At 53.3% G+C, this 16904-nt stretch overlaps 1 protein-coding gene across 1 annotated transcript in view; it reads left to right on the forward strand.

The window, feature by feature from the left end:
* The window catches only part of GAREM2 (GRB2 associated regulator of MAPK1 subtype 2), a 272423-nt gene extending 255889 nt beyond the window's left edge, over positions 1 to 16534 (forward strand). Inside the window, exons 3-6 of the mRNA XM_069728500.1 lie at positions 9540 to 9670; positions 13042 to 14193; positions 14871 to 15043; positions 15312 to 16534. Coding sequence (XP_069584601.1) covers positions 9540 to 9670; positions 13042 to 14193; positions 14871 to 15043; positions 15312 to 16308 — 2453 coding nt within the window. The 3' untranslated portion in view covers positions 16309 to 16534. The remainder of the gene's footprint in view (positions 1 to 9539; positions 9671 to 13041; positions 14194 to 14870; positions 15044 to 15311) is intronic.
* Positions 16535 to 16904: the final 370 nt, after the last annotated feature.

A 16904-nucleotide genomic window follows, 5' to 3' on the forward strand; every position in this document is an offset into this window, starting at 1 on the left:
CGATGCTGTTCTGGTGTCCGATGCTGTTCTGGTGTCCGATGCTGTTCTGGTGTCCGATGCTGCTCTGGTCTCCGATGCTGTTCTGGTGTCCGATGCTGTTCTGGTGTCCGATGCTGTTCTGGGGTCCGATGCTGCTCTGGTCTCCGATGCTGTTCTGGTGTCCGATGCTGTTCTGGGGTCCGGTGCTGCTCTGGTGTCCCGTGCTGCTCTGGTGTCCGCTGCTGCTCTGGTGTCCGGTGTTGCTCTGGTGTCCGGTGCTGCTCTGGTGTCCGGTGCTGCTCTGGTGTCCGATGCTGATCTGGTGTCCGATGCTGCTCTGGTGTCCGATGCTGTTCTGGGGTCCGGTGCTGCTCTGGTGTCCGATGCTGCTCTGGTGTCCGATGCTGTTCTGGGGTCCGGTGCTGTTCTGGTGTCCGGTGCTGCTCTGGTGTCCGATGCTGTTCTGGTGTCCGATGCTGTTCTGGTGTCCGATGCTGCTCTGGTGTCCGATGCTGCTCTGGTGTCCGATGCTGTTCTGGTGTCCGATGCTGTTCTGGTGTCCGATGCTGTTCTGGTGTCCGGTGTTGTTCTGGTGTCCGATGCTGCTCTGGTGTCCGATGCTGCTCTGGTGTCCGATGCTGTTCTGGTGTCCGATGCTGTTCTGGTGTCCGGTGCTGTTCTGGTGTCCGATGCTGTTCTGGTGTCCGGTGCTGTTCTGGTGTCCGATGCTGTTCTGGTGTCCGGTGTTGTTCTGGTGTCCAATGCTGCTCTGGTGTCCGATGCTGCTCTGGTGTCCGATGCTGTTCTGGTGTCCGATGCTGTTCTGGTGTCCGGTGCTGTTCTGGTGTCCGATGCTGCTCTGGTGTCCGATGCTGTTCTGGTGTCCGATGCTGTTCTGGTGTCCGATGCTTTTCTGGTGTCCGGTGTTGTTCTGGTGTCCGATGCTGCTCTGGTGTCCGATGCTGCTCTGGTGTCCGATGCTGTTCTGGTGTCCGGTGCTGTTCTGGTGTCCGATGCTGCTCTGGTGTCCGATGCTTTTCTGGTGTCCGGTGTTGTTCTGGTGTCCGATGCTGCTCTGGTGTCCGATGCTGCTCTGGTGTCCGGTGCTGTTCTGGTGTCCGGTGCTGTTCTGGTGTCCGATGCTGCTCTGGTGTCCGATGCTGCTCTGGTGTCCGATGCTGTTCTGGTGTCCGATGCTGTTCTGGTGTCCGGTGCTGCTCTGGTGTCCGATGCTGTTCTGGTGTCCGGTGTTGTTCTGGTGTCCGATGCTGTTCTGGTGTCCGATGCTGTTCTGGTGTCCGATGCTGTTCTGGTGTCCGGTGTTGTTCTGGTGTCCGATGCTGTTCTGGTGTCCGATGCTGCTCTGGTGTCCGATGCTGTTCTGGTGTCCGATGCTGCTCTGGTGTCCGATGCTGTTCTGGGGTCCGGTGCTGCTCTGGTGTCCGATGCTGTTCTGGTGTCCGATGCTGTTCTGGGGTCCGGTGCTGCTCTGGTGTCCGATGCTGACTGTGGAGACCTGGGTGTCGTAACCAGTGCCTTCCCCCCTCCCATCAATCCCGTAATGAAACACACACAGTCCTAGGTGGGTTGAACAGGTCGGTCACAGTTTATTAATTAAATAATCGGAGAAAGGGCAATTACATATCGTAACGAGCGGCTCGCGCCGAGCTCCTGTCCGTGATCGACAGGGGAATTGGCCCAACGAGCGGTTACGACCTTTGCCCTCCTCCGCTTTTTCCGCTGTGACTTAATAAAGGTTACCAGGGTTTAGTTCTATCAACATACGTAATAATTTTTTTTTTTTTTTAAACTTACAACATAATTCACACATTTACATTCTCCTGCGGGTTAGTATCATAATTAGCCTTTAAAAGGGAGGGTGGGTGGGACAAAAGCTTCCAGGTGTCCTGCCGAGAGTGAAAGAGAAAGTTCTCGGCCGGACACCTGGATTTAACCCCTGTAGGAGTGGCCGTAGGACCCCTCCCCTCTAGTGCCCACTGGCCGGCTGGGGGTCTTCCAATTAATGCATCACTAAGGGGGAGTGATGCTAGGGGGGAACTGGCACAGACATTCTTTTCGTGCAGCTCTCTGTGTGCTCCCCAGTCAGAGACGCGCACCTTATTCAGTACCGCGTCTGCCAGACTGTGGAGACCTGGGTGTCGTAACCAGTGCCTTCCCCCCTCCCATCAATCCTGTAATCAAACACACACAGTCCTAGGTGGGTTGAACAGGTCGGTCACAGTTTATTAATTAAATAATCGGAGAAAGGGCAATCACATATCGTAACGAGCGGCTCGCGCCGAGCTCCTGTCCGTGATCGACAGGGGAATTGGCCCAACGAGCGGTTACAACCTTTGCCCTCCTCCGCTTTTTCTGCCACGGAGGATCCCGTGTATTATCTACGCGGGACTCCGACCCCACCCCTCGATGTTAGGGCCTGTTCAACCCCATCCTGTAAACCAGACAGAAAAATATCGAGGCCAATGTCCGTTAGGTGAACTCCGTCCGGTCTTAGTTGTGGCGTGTTATCCCCTTGTAACGGGAGGTGACGAATCACGATACCGCCTCTTCCTCTCACATATTTTCCAATCCGAGCATTGAATTTACCCCTTGTCCGTTCTATGGCTCTTTTATCTCTTGCTCTTCGCCAGACGGCCCGTGGTGTTATATCCGACCACACCAGGATCATGTTCCTGTAAAGACAGCTGAACCAATCCATATCCGTTGTCACCCATTTGTACAATTCGGCCACCTTTTGTATCCATATCCGTTGTCAACCATTTGTTCAATTCGGCCACCTTTTGTTTGCCAAGGTCATTGCCACCCGTGTGTACCACCATTACCACAGGGCTTTCCGCCCTCCTTGCTATGCCAACCATCTCCTTGAACACCTGTTTCCACTGGAGGCCTCTGACACCCCTCCATTTAACTTTTATGCCCGGGAGGTAAAGATTTGTTCCTCCTGGCCGCAGTTTGGCCCTCTCCTTGGCCCAGTACACGTAGGAATCTCCTACAACCCAAACTTCAACCCCTGTAAGAGACAACACATGTTAATTAAGCAAGTCGGGTCTTATGTATCTGGCGAAGTATGCGGACTTCCAGCGACCCATTCTCTGCGCCTCGGCCTCTGACACTCCTGCCTTAGCTGCCGCTGTGGCCGCCCCTATGCGGAACGAATGTGTTCCGTACTCCTTTGGATTAGCGCCGGTTTTTCCCAAGCATAGCTTGAACATTGCCTGGAATTGGTACTTGGTCAGAGGGGACATGTCTTTATGAGTGAAGAAAAAATCTACCAGCGTGTCTTATCCCGGCGTATCTTCTAACCATTTTTAGCGGACAAGCTGGGCCATCTGTAGAGTTAACTAGGACCCATGTGCCCCTACCGGTGGGATAGCATTTGGACTTTCGAACCCTGATGCGCAGGGCGTCGCTGCATATAACTATGCCCTCATTAATTAGGCCTCCTTCCGACGCAGCAATCAGTTCCTGCAATAGTCTCAGTGAAATGGGGCGGCGACATTCCTGGCTTGGCTGAAGCCTTTTCCCACCTTTTATGGCTTGTCTTATGCAGAAGGACTTAGTTACGTCTACCCATCCCAATAGATGAAAGAAAAATGCTAGCCCCGATAATTTCCGTAATAAAAATTCGCTTGTAACCGCGCTTCGTGCTCCGTCGCATTCGTCGACTGGCCTACCAATAAATAAAGAAGAAATTTACTTTTACTGGGGATAGAAACCATGTTTCCCACTCTTCAGTGAAAGAGCTTAACCACTCAGCCATCAGCTGAACTGGCTGAATTAGTGAGCGCCACTCCTCCCAAGCCTTACCATACACCTGCTAGGCCCGGATTAAGGGCATCAATGATTGTCCACTGTATCCCACAGGGACAGTGGACACAGGATACCCAGGGGTTGCGCGTTGGGCTGCTGGATTCTGAAAGCCTGCCAATTGGAAAACAACAATGGGTTAATGATATTATCATCTACTTCCGCCACCACGGTGGCTCTACACCAGATATTGTTTTCAAGGCATATCATCGCTAGCCGGCGCAAGAGAGCGAGTATGGGCAAGGATGAAGAAGACATGTGATTTAAACTCTTCGCTGTTTTCGTATTTTTAGTTTGGAAACGAATGTTCATGTTTCTCAACTGATCGGCCCATATCTCCAACGCTGCTACTACCGCAAACAATTCCCGTAGGGCCGGGTCTTGCCCCCACTTTGTTGTCGTCCAATTCTCTGGCCAACCAGATTTGCACCATTGTTTTTTATAGATTGTTGCAAAACCCTCTGTTTTGTTCCACCCTAATGTCAGCCCTAATTCTTTGCTTGTGATCTCTCTAACCATGACGCACGTGTGACCGTTGTACGATTGTAGAAACGTCTGCCATACCAGCAGATCTGCTTTTAGCGAACGAGTGAGCCTAATTCTATGGCCGTGCTGAGAAGCGCCTTTTGTTGCCAAAGATAGTCTGCGTGAGAATGCTCTGCCGGCCGGCATTACGCGGCAGGCGAACGTCAGTAAACCCGATAACGCCTGCATTTGCTGTAGGGTTACCTTCTTAACTTCGCGGAAGCCTTTCGACATTTGTTGGGTTTTTTGTATTCTATCCTCTGGTAAGCGGAACACCATCATGTTGGTATCTATTTCGATGCCCAAGAAGGGCAATACATTACATGGACCCTCTTTTTTTTTTTTTTTTTTTGGTGACAATGGCACGCCGAATTTGAGTGAGATAGATTTGAATTTTTCTTGTAAATCGGAGCAGAGATTAAAATCACTGGGGCCGACGAACAGGAAATCGTCGAGGTAGTGAATTAGGGATTTACTGCCCGTTTCGTACTGAACTACCAATCTAGGAAGGTGCTGAACAGCTCGAAATAGTGACATGAGATGGAACATCCCATCGGGAGGCACATGTCGAAGTAATAGTGTTGGTCCACTTTGCAGCCCAGAAGGTGGAAACATTCGGGGTGCATGGGTAGCAAACGGAATGCCGATTCAATGTCGTATTTGGCTAGCAGGGCGTCTGGTCCGGCTGCCCGGACTAGTTCTACCGCTGTATCGAAAGACACATACGAGACAGAAGCTTTTTCTGGGGAAATAGCATCGTTAACCGAATCGCCCTTTGGGTGAAAATGATGGATTAAACGGTATTTACCGGGTTCCTTTTTTGGTATGATGCCTAACGGAGAAATTGTAATGTTTTTGAAGGGGAGCGACTTAAAGGGGCCTGCTATTCTACCCAATTCTACCTCCTTCCCAATTTTTGTCTAAGAATTTTGGGAATTCGCGAGCCGATTTTAGGTTATCGGATAGGGTTGGCGTTCTTGTTAGCCTAAAGGGAATAAAGAACCCGTCGGAGAAGCCTGATTGCAGTTGCTGAGCCGCTTCCTTATTGGGGTAAAGCTTTAGCCAGGGGGCCACCCTTAATACAGCCCAATACTACGAAGGCCTGGAGCCAATTATTCATGGTTAATCCGATTTTTGATCTCCCCCTATCGAAAACCCTATCGTTAGCTTTATCCACCGTTTGTTGGTCCGCTGATAACAGCGACCATATGTCAATATAATCGTTGCCCTTGATTTTCTGACTAATTTCCTGATCTATAGTTAAAGCTATTTTTGATCCAGATCTTTGTTCACCACTTATCCGTTTGGATGTGATAGTTGTAGGCGTAACTCCTTTACCGCTGAAGTTAGCTCCATTTCCTTTATGTTAACCCTGTAACATAAGATTTCCTCGTTACCCTTGCGCTGTGCGCTGTGTGACTCTGGACGAGTGTGCTCCGATCCTGGAGGAACCCCCGCAGATGTTGACGGGGGGATGTCGCAGGACGGGGAAACTCTGGCTCCCGCTACAGCGAGGGATTGGCCGATGTGCTGGCCGATATCGTGCGTTGGAGCCCGATTACTACCACATAGTGGCGGATTAATGGCTCTGTCTTCAGCGACTGCATTGCAGTTGTCGTGGCTGGAAGCCGCGGGGGATTGTTCTTCCCTGGCTAACACTCACCGCTGCGTGATTCTGGACGAGTGTACACCGATCCTGGAGGAACCCCCGCAGATGTTGACAGGGTGATGTCGCAGGACGGGGAAACTCTGGCTCCCGCTGCGTGGTGGTTGTTGTGGCTGGAAGCCGCGGGGGATTGTTCTCCCCGGCTGAAAGCCCTAGAGGGTGCCCACGATTTAGAGGACTTGCCACGTGCACGATCACTCTTATCCGGACTTAGCGACACCTCGGACCCCTCGGATGTTGCTGATGACAGCCATCCTGTGGCCCGGGATCTGCGGCGGCTCCTATGGGAGCTGCGTCTGCGACGGTGACGGGAGGGGCGTTTAGAGGAGTGGCGGGAACGGCGACGGGAGTTATCCGCCGTTATTATGCGGTGCAATGGGGGGGATTCTATCAGTAGACAGAGGGGGATAATTGGCCGTAGCTGGTCCTGTAACGCTAATCGGAAGGGGGGGCGTCAGTAGGTAACCATATTCCTCCCCATTGCTGGGATTTGACGGGGCGGCGGTTACCGGATAATTTTTATTTAGGTTTTGGGCAGTGGGGGGAGGTGATAATGTGTTTGTGCTTGGTGCGTTTACTGCGATGTCGCCGTGATTCCCGCTGCGCGGCTGTTGAGCGTCTTGCTCGGTCCCATGGGACCGAACAACGCGCTCTTCAGCCGCCCTGTGACCTCTCTGGCCTGACCCCTGATACCCCCGTACAGGCATCAGGGCTGCGTCTGCCGGGGGTAGGCTGGAGGTCAGACCAGGTGACAAATCAGCACGCTGATCGGTCGATTTCGACCGATCAGCGCACTGTGGGGAAAGTGAGGGGTTAAAACCAGCCCCCAGGTTACCCCCTGCGGGCGGCGTATATGTGCCCGCAGGGAAGGCAACCGAGGACTGGCTAGCGCTGTGTTCAGCGCTCATCTGCGGTGACCGGAAGTGGCTGGGCGGGGACCGGAAGTGGCTGGGCGGAGCCTCCCAGCACTCCGAGCGGTGTCCGAGGCCTCCGGAAGACGCCTGCAGCTGCGAGGCGGCGAGGCCCTCCCCTCCCCGACCCGGACCCGCTCCGGGGCGCGGGGCAAGCGGGCGGATCGCCTGCCACCCGGCGCCACCACCGGCCTCTCCGGAGCGGCCGGGGAAGGGGGCGACACCGTCCGCCGCCGGGCGCCGCCGGATGTAGCCCCGCACAGCCGGGACGGAGCCACCGGCGCCGGCTGCCCATCGCCGCCCTCTGCCCCCACCGGAGTCCGGACCAGAGCCGGCGAGGAGATGCCGGCCACCCTCCGACGGGTGCGACGCCCGGCTCTACCCCGCCGCCCTCGAGAGGCCCCCAGTCCCTCTACAGCCGAGGGGTCCGGCACCGACAGCGGCGCAGAGAGGGGCCCCTGCCCAGCGATCGGGGCCGGACCAAACGACGGACCGCAGGGTGCTGGTGCTCCCGAAGGTATTGGAGGTGAGCTGGGCACGATGGCGGAGGGGTGAGGGAGAACAGCCGGCAGCAGAGAGCCTTCGCACATGGCTCTGTACAGCTCCGACCTCCAACCTGTCGGGAGCCGGCGTGCTGGCACGCAGCGGGGGTGACCTAGGCCTGGGGGGGGGGGACCCGGAGACGCAGGCGTGAGGGAGGACAAATTTTCTGGACCGGATAAGGGAACAGTGAGCAGGGGGTCAGGAGAGGGCCCAGGGAGGTGAGCCCTGCTGCCATTGAAAACGGCCTGAAGCCAAAACTCACCTTCCTGCACCGCTCTCTTCAGCAGGGCCTCAACAAGAAGGGGGGTCCGACATCACAGCAGGGACAGACAAAAGCTTCCAGGTGTCCTGCCGAGAGTGAAAGAGAAAGTTCTCGGCCGGACACCTGGATTTAACCCCTGTAGGAGTGGCCGTAGGACCCCTCCCCTCTAGTGCCCACTGGCCGGCTGGGGGTCTTCCAATTAATGCATCACTAAGGGGGAGTGATGCTAGGGGGGATCTGGCACAGACATTCTTTACGTGCAGCTCTCTGTGTGCTCCCCAGTCAGAGACGCGCACCTTAATCAGTACCGCGTCTGCCAGTTCTGGTGTCCGATGCTGCTCTGGTGTCCGATGCTGCTCTGGTGTCCGATGCTGTTCTGGTGTCCGATGCTGTTCTGGTGTCCGATGCTGTTCTGGTGTCCGATGCTGCTCTGGTGTCCGATGCTGTTCTGGTGTCCGATGCTGTTCTGGTGTCCGATGCTGTTCTGGTGTCCGATGCTGCTCTGGTGTCCGATGCTGTTCTGGTGTCCGATGCTGTTCTGGTGTCCGATGCTGCTCTGGTGTCCGATGCTGTTCTGGTGTCCGATGCTGTTCTGGTGTCCGATGCTGTTCTGGTGTCCGATGCTGCTCTGGTGTCCGATGCTGTTCTGGTGTCCGATGCTGTTCTGGTGTCCGATGCTGCTCTGGTGTCCGGTGCTGCTCTGGTGTCCGATGCTGTTCTGGTGTCCGATGCTGTTCTGGTGTCCGATGCTGTTCTGGTGTCCGGTGCTGTTCTGGTGTCCGATGCTGTTCTGGTGTCCGATGCTGTTCTGGTGTCCGATGCTGTTCTGGTGTCCGATGCTGCTCTGGTGTCCGATGCTGTTCTGGTGTCCGATGCTGTTCTGGTGTCCGATGCTGCTCTGGTGTCCGGTGCTGCTCTGGTGTCCGATGCTGTTCTGGTGTCCGGTGCTGTTCTGGTGTCCGGTGCTGCTCTGGTGTCCGGTGCTGCTCTGGTGTCCGGTGCTGCTCTGGTGTCCGATGCTGCTCTGGTGTCCGGTGCTGCTCTGGTGTCCGATGCTGCTCTGGTGTCCGGTGCTGCTCTGGGGTCCGGTGCTGCTCTGGTGTCCGGTGCTGCTCTGGTGTCCGGTGCTGCTCTGGTGTCCGGTGCTGTTCTGGTGTCTGGTGCTGCTCTGGTGTCCGATGCTGCTCTGGTGTCCGATGCTGTTCTGGTGTCCGATGCTGTTCTGGTGTCTGGTGCTGCTCTGGTGTCCGATGCTGTTCTGGTGTCCGGTGCTGCTCTGGTGTCCGGTGCTGTTCTGGGGTCCGGTGCTGCTCTGGTGTCCGGTGCTGCTCTGGTGTCCGGTGCTGTTCTGGTGTCCGGTGCTGCTCTGGTGTCCGGTGCTGCTCTGGTGTCCGGTGCTGCTCTGGTGTCCGGTGCTGCTCTGGTGTCCGGTGCTGTTCTGGTGTCCGATGCTGCTCTGGTGTCCGATGCTGCTCTGGTGTCCGGTGCTGCTCTGGTGTCCGGTGCTGTTCTGGTGTCCGATGCTGTTCTGGTGTCCGGTGCTGCTCTGGTGTCCGATGCTGTTCTGGTGTCCGATGCTGTTCTGGTGTCCGATGCTGTTCTGGTGTCCGATGCTGTTCTGGTGTCCGGTGCTGCTCTGGTGTCCGGTGCTGTTCTGGGGTCCGGTGCTGCTCTGGTGTCCGGTGCTGCTCTGGTGTCCGGTGCTGCTCTGGTGTCCGGTGCTGCTCGGGCGTCCCGTGCTGCTCTGGCTTCAGGCTCAGTAGTAATCTGTGCCGTCATCTGTGTGACCCGATGATCACTGATGTTATTTTCCTCTTCTTTCCAGGGAAGTTTAAACTTTTGGATCAGGATCGGGACGTGCGGGAGCCGGTGCAGTACTTCAGCAGCGTGGAGGAGGTGGCCAGCGTCTTCCCAGATCGGGTCTTCGTTATGGAAGCGATCACATTCAGCGTCAAGGTCAGAATTGGGGTCTGTAATGGGGGGTGGCTGGAAGAGATGGGGTCTAGGATAGGTACAATAGGTAGAGGAAACCGTATGTGTCATGGCGCCTCTTGGTGGGAAGGAGGCAGATCTGGTTGGTGCATAAACATGTAACAGGAAAGTTCCCAGAGCAGATATGGACGCAACTCCTCTACAGGGACAGTATATCTAATCATGTATCTCTGTATACAGGGAGCTCCCCCTAGTGGTGGCTGCAGACAGGATCTAATCATGTATCTCTGTATACAGGGAGCTCCCCCTAGTGGTGGCTGCAGACAGGATCTTATCATGTATCTCTGTATACAGGGAGCTCCCCCTAGTGGTGGCTGCAGACAGAATCTTATCATGTATCTCTGTATACAGGGAGCTCCCCCTAGTGGTGGCTGCAGACAGGATCTTATCATGTATCTCTGCATACAGGGAGCTCCCCCTAGTGGTGACTGCAGACAGGATCTTATCATGTATCTCTGTATACAGGGAGCTCCCCCTAGTGGTGACTGCAGACAGGATCTTATCATGTATCTCTGTATACAGGGAGCTCCCCCTAGTGGTGGCTGTAGACAGGATCTAATCATGTATCTCTGTATACAGGGAGCTCCCCCTAGTGGTGGCTGCAGACAGGATCTTATCATGTATCTCTGTATACAGGGAGCTCCCCCTAGTGGTGGCTGCAGACAGGATCTTATCATGTATCTCTGTATACAGGGAGCTCCCCCTAGTGGTGGCTGCAGACAGGATCTTATCATGTATCTCTGTATACAGGGAGCTCCCCCTAGTGGTGGCTGCAGACAGGATCTTATCATGTATCTCTGTATACAGGGAGCTCCCCCTAGTGGTGGCTGCAGACAGGATCTTATCATGTATCTCTGTATACAGGGAGCTCCCCCTAGTGGTGGCTGCAGACAGGATCTTATCATGTATCTCTGTATATAGGGAGCTCCCTCTAGTGGTGGCTGCAGACAGGATCTTATCATGTATCTCTGTATACAGGGAGCTCCCCCTAGTGGTGGCTGCAGACAGGATCTTATCATGTATCTCTGTATACAGGGAGCTCCCCCTAGTGGTGGCTGCAGACAGGATCTTATCATGTATCTCTGTATACAGGGAGCTCCCCCTAGTGGTGGCTGCAGACAGGATCTTATCATGTATCTCTGTATACAGGGAGCTCCCCCTAGTGGTGGCTGCAGACAGGATCTTATCATGTATCTCTGTATACAGGGAGCTCCCCCTAGTGGTGGCTGCAGACAGGATCTTATCATGTATCTCTGTATACAGGGAGCTCCCCCTAGTGGTGGCTGCAGACAGGATCTTATCATGTATCTCTGTATACAGGGAGCTCCCCCTAGTGGTGGCTGCAGACAGGATCTTATCATGTATCTCTGTATACAGGGAGCTCCCCCTAGTGGTGACTGCAGACAGGATATTACCATGTATCTCTGTATACAGGGAGCTCCCCCTAGTGGTGGCTGCAGACAGTGTTATCATGTATCTCTGTATACAGGGAGCTCCTTCTAGTGGTGGCTGCAGACAGGATCTTATCATGTATCTCTGTATACAGGGAGCTCCCCCTAGTGGTGGCTGCAGACAGGATATTACCATGTATCTCTGTATACAGGGAGCTCCCCCTAGTGGTGGCTGCAGACAGGATCTTATCATGTATCTCTGTATACGGGGAGCTCCCCCTAGTGGTGGCTGCAGACAGTGTTATCATGTATCTCTGTATACAGGGAGCTCCTTCTAGTGGTGGCTGCAGACAGGATCTTATCATGTATCTCTGTATACAGGGAGCTCCCCCTAGTGGTGGCTGCAGACAGGATCTTATCATGTATCTCTGTATACAGGGAGCTCCCCCTAGTGGTGGCTGTAGACAGGATCTTATCATGTATCTCTGTATACAGGGAGCTCCCCCTAGTGGTGGTTGCAGACAGGATCTTATCATGTATCTCTGTATACAGGGAGCTCCCCCTAGTGGTGGCTGCAGACAGGATCTTATCATGTATCTCTGTATACAGGGAGCTCCCCCTAGTGGTGGCTGCAGACAGGATCTTATCATGTATCTCTGTATACAGGGAGCTCCCCCTAGTGGTGGCTGCAGACAAGATCTTATCATGTATCTCTGTATACAGGGAGCTCCCCCTAGTGGTGGCTGCAGACAGGGCCTTATATATTTCTGTATACAGGGAGCTCCCCCTAGTGGTGGCTGCAGACAGGATCTTATCATGTATCTCTGTATACTGGGAGCTCCCCCTGGTGGTGGCTGCAGACAGGATCTTATCATGTATCTCTGTATACAGGGAGCCCCCCCTAGTGGTGACTGCAGACAGCATCTTATCATGTATCTCTGTATACAGGGAGCTCCCCCTAGTGGTGACTGCAGACAGGATCTCATCATGTATCTCTGTATACTGGGAGCTCCCCCTAGTGGTGGCTGCAGACAGGATCTTATCATGTATCTCTGTATACAGGGAGCTCCCCCTAGTGGTGGCTGCAGACAGAATCTTATCATGTATCTCTGTATACAGGGAGCTCCCCCTAGTGGTGGCTGCCGACAGGATCTTATCATGTGACTCTGTATACAGGGAGCTCCCCCTAGTGGTGACTGCAGACATGATCTCATCATGTATCTCTGTATACTGGGAGCTCCCCCTAGTGGTGGCTGCAGACAGGATCTTATCATGTGACTCTGTATACAGGGAGCTCTCCCTAGTGGTGGCTGCAGACAGGATCTTATCATGTATCTCTATATACAGGGAGCTCCCCCTAGTGGTGGCTGCCGACAGGATCTTATCATGTGACTCTGTATACAGGGAGCTCTCCCTAGTGGTGGCTGCAGACAGGATCTTATCATGTATCTCTGTATACAGGGAGCTCCCCCTAGTGGTGGCTGCCGACAGGATCTTATCATGTGACTCTGTATACAGGGAGCTCTCCCTAGTGGTGGCTGCAGACAGGATCTTATCATGTATCTCTGTATACAGGGAGCTCCTCCTAGTCGTGGCTGCAGACAGGATCTTATCATGTATCGCTGTATACTGGGAGCTCCCCCTAGTGGTGGCTGCAGACAGGATCTTATCACGTATCTCTGTATACAGGGAGCTCCCCCTAGTGGTGGCTGCAGACAGGATCTTATCATGTATCTCTGTATACAGGGAGCTCCCCCTAGTGGTGGCTGCAGACAGGATCTTATCATGTATCTCTGTATACAGGGAGCTCCCCCTAGTGGTGGCTGCAGACAGGGCCTTATATATTTCTGTATACAGGGAGCTCCCGCTAGAGTTGAATTTTAAACTCACAGATTAATAGTGGTTGGTAAAGCTTATGTGATTTTTCATGTGTTTTCATTCTAGGTGGTCTCGGGGGAGTTCAGTGAGGACAGCGAAGTTTATAACTTCACCCTCCATACTGGGGATGAACTGACGCTTATGGGACAAGCAGAGATCCTCTGTGCTAAGACTGTCAAGGAGAAATCACGATTTAACACCATCATGAGAAAGCTGGGTAAAACTGGCACCCTGGGCAAACAGGTGAAGGGTAAAATGCCCTGCCTCATCTGCATGAACCACCGCACCAATGAGAGCTTGAGCCTACCCTTCCAGTGTAAGGGCAGCTTTAGTACCCGCAGCCCCCTGGAGCTACAGATGCAGGAGGGAGAACACACCATCCGAAGCATCATCGAGAAGGTGCGCCTCCCCGTCAATGTTGTGGTCCCCACCCGTCCTCCTCGCAACCCCTACGACCTTCATGTTATCCGTGAAGGACATCGGTACAAGCTGGTCAGTATCATTTCAAAGACTGTGGTTCTTTGTTGTCTTCTACGTAAGGAGGAGGTGAACCCCTTCCACTTTCTGCTGCTGACAGACATGCCTCGATTCTCTCTCCCCGAGGGTCTTCTGTGTGGAGACCCTCATTTTGACAAGCTTGTGAGAGACTGTGCTCATTACTGCCAAGAGGAAAGGTTCAACCCTGATGATTATTCCAAGGCAGTCCGAGAGACCAAGACAGATTTTGCGGAGGAGTGCGCTAGTCCACGGAAAATCCGTGTCTGTTTGCAAGGCTTCTCAGCCGGCTCCATCAACTACACCCGAGAGGAGCTCAGCCAAGGTCTACAGCGCCTTTCATTGTGTGTTTACAGTGGGACCATCCCCGGGGACACTAGCCCCCATGACCTTCCAACCCAACTCTTGGGGTCCTCGTCAGATAACTCAGACTTAGACAGAGAGTACATGACTCCAGACTGGCTGGACCATGATTTTAGGACTCAGGAACAATTAGAGATACCGTATGAAGAGCTTTGGACAAACCAGAACTTTGAGAACTATTCCGAGCCCACCAGTAAGCCCGTTGGCTTAGAAAGTGGCAACAAAATTCAGCAAGACCTCATCTGCTTCGCCTCCTCGCCTTCTCTCTTAGAGGGGAAATCATGTTCTTCTCCTCCGGCCTTAACTATTGAAGAAGCAAAGACTGACAACCCCCCACCGGTGCCACCCAAATCAGAAGCGGTAAGTCCAGACCTTCATCAGGATCTGCACCTTCAGCTCACTATACTCTTCATTGCTACAGAACCATCCAGCCCAGAGTCTTTGCAGATTGCAAGGGTACAGGAGTTGGAAATGTTTGAGGAAGGTGGGTTCTTTCTCGCTCTGAGGGTCGGGGAATGTCCAGGAACAACATTTTGTTATAGAGAAAATCGAAAGCAACGTAAAATGTTTTACCAAGTTCTTTGAAATGAGATGTTGTGGTTCTTCAGATTCTGTGATGCTTCAGTGTTAGCAGATTAGTAAGAAAATAAGCAAATATGGGATTGGATTTGAGAGCTCAGGGGTGGGTGCAGATTATAAAAATTTCTAGTTAGACATTCCCTGGCGGAGTTGGGTCGGGGGAATAAAATTTTTCATAATCTAAGGTCAATATTGATAGGAAGAGTTCTGAAGAGGAGATTCCCTCGCCCACCATCAGCAACTCTTCCAGTCACAGCAGGGCCATGATATTATTTGTGGAACCTGGGTTTTCCAGTCTGACCTGGTGCTCGGAGTGAAATCTTTGATATACACAACATTTAGTGGTGGATCAAGTTCTGTGGACTGGGGAGTTCTGGATAAATGGGTCACTGAGGGTCAATAGCCAATGACTGATGATCGCTCGCCCCTCGGATGATGGTAGCTTTTGTGTCTTACAGGTGAGGGAGGAATGTCGTCTCCTCAATGCCCCTCCTGTTCCTCCTCGTGGTGGCAGATACTTTTCTTCATCTTCCAGCCCACCAGTCCCACCTCGCCTCCCGAAATCCCAACCCCCGCAGACCCACACTCCGAGCCCAGGCCTGTCCTACTACTCATCAGGACTCCATGACATGTAAGTAATTTCCCGAGCGCAAGCACAGATTAATAAAAAAATAGTAAAAAATGAAGCCTAAAGTGCAGAACTTATTCCATTTTTGGTTGAGATCTGTAAATTGCCCGTTATGCCGGCTGGTCAGTCAATCTAGAGATCATTCTGGCCAGCTACATGAGGCTCCTGGATTACACCCACTGGGATTACATCCCTAGGCTATGGATCCCTGCACACGGACATGACACCTCCGACCACGGAGTCTCCTCTCACGATCTTCTCTTCCTTACAGATCAGGGAACCGTAGTGGCAGCTGCTCCCCTTCCCCGGACTCCTACTCCTTATATTGCTATCCTTGTACATGGGGAGACTGCAAGTCTGGAGACGCAGCGACTCATCAGATGTCTAGCAGCATGGCCTCCACAGCTCAGCCCACCCAGACGTCTTGGTCAGATTCTTGGGCCTACGCGGACAAGGGGCCAAGTGTGGCCAGTGGGCGCTCCACTCCTCTTCTCAACACAGACACTACCATTAAGACTTATTACAGTTGTCCCAGGTTGAAGCCTCCTCATACCCCAAAACGCTTTGCCCCATTCGGAGCCTTGAACCCATTTGCCAACGCGGCCTTCGCTTCTACTCCCTCATCTTCTGGGGACTGGTTAGACCCACCGGAGCATCCAAAATCCTCCTCATCCTCCCTCTCTAATGTCCTTGACCCCTTTGATGTTCGTAACAGTCAAGATACTTCTCCAGATTCCTCATCCATCGGGTCTGAGCTGCGGTTTATGCCGGAGTCCATATTCAAAAGTGGTGGAGGAACAGGGACATGTCCGGCCCCTCCACCCCGGCAGGCCAAAGGGTTTGAGACTGAGAATATTGTAATCAGAAGCACAGCCCCATTATCACCCACCATTGTACAGGGGGCAGAAGGTGGCATCACCAGAGTATACCTCACACAAGGAGTCATTGAGGTGCCACCAATCTCATCCAGAAGCACCATGGATGCCTCTTCTCCTCACACACCTGGGATTCCCAGGGGGCTGGCAGGAGACCCTAGTTCATGGCACCCTCCTCCTGATCTGTCGGCTCTGTCTGTAGAAGAGGTCTCGAGGTGTCTCAGGTTCATTGGTCTTTCGGAAGACGTAGTGACTTTCTTTGTTAGGGAACGTATAGACGGCAGCATCTTCGTGCAGTTGACGGAGGAGATCCTTTCGGACGACTTCAAGCTGACCAAGCTCCAAGTCAAGAAGATTATGCAATTCATAAAAGGTTGGAGGCCGAAGATCTAACGATTGAGGTCAAGTGACCTAGGTCTGAGAAGATGAGCGCCGGCCAGAGACTTCAGGGTTATTTTTTATCAATCCGTGACCTCCTTATGTTTTTGGACTCCTTTTCTGGATAGATCCCGTCCACACTTCACATAGCACAATTTGCACAGAGATAACACTAAGGTCACGTGATGATCTGCTGGAAAGCTTAGTATGGGAGCCGAGTAATAAATGTATAAATTCACAACTCGGGGTCGACTCTCGTCTTATGTTTTATCTTGAATTTGTCTCGTTACACTTCTATTGTCACCTCATGATGCCTGCAGTAGCTCCGAGGTCCCAGCCGGGCATCACACGGGGATATGTGGCCACATACGAGACATCTCAAGATTGTGAGAAGGAAAGCCCGGGAGAGGCCGCAGCCTGTGCAGCACCATGCAGCTTGTCACAGGCAGACTCCAGCCCCTGCAGGGAGGAACAGAGGCTGGTAATGGCCCCTTATCCATCACTGACATAATCAGTACACAGGGCAGTGAAGGTGGGCAGCCGTCAGAACTACTGGTATACACCACCGTACTCGCCTTCACCTTCAGGTCTCCAGCCAGCACAAGAGGTTG

This window comes from Ranitomeya imitator, chromosome 5 (assembly GCF_032444005.1).
Source record: "Ranitomeya imitator isolate aRanImi1 chromosome 5, aRanImi1.pri, whole genome shotgun sequence".
Lineage (NCBI taxonomy): Eukaryota > Metazoa > Chordata > Amphibia > Anura > Dendrobatidae > Ranitomeya > Ranitomeya imitator.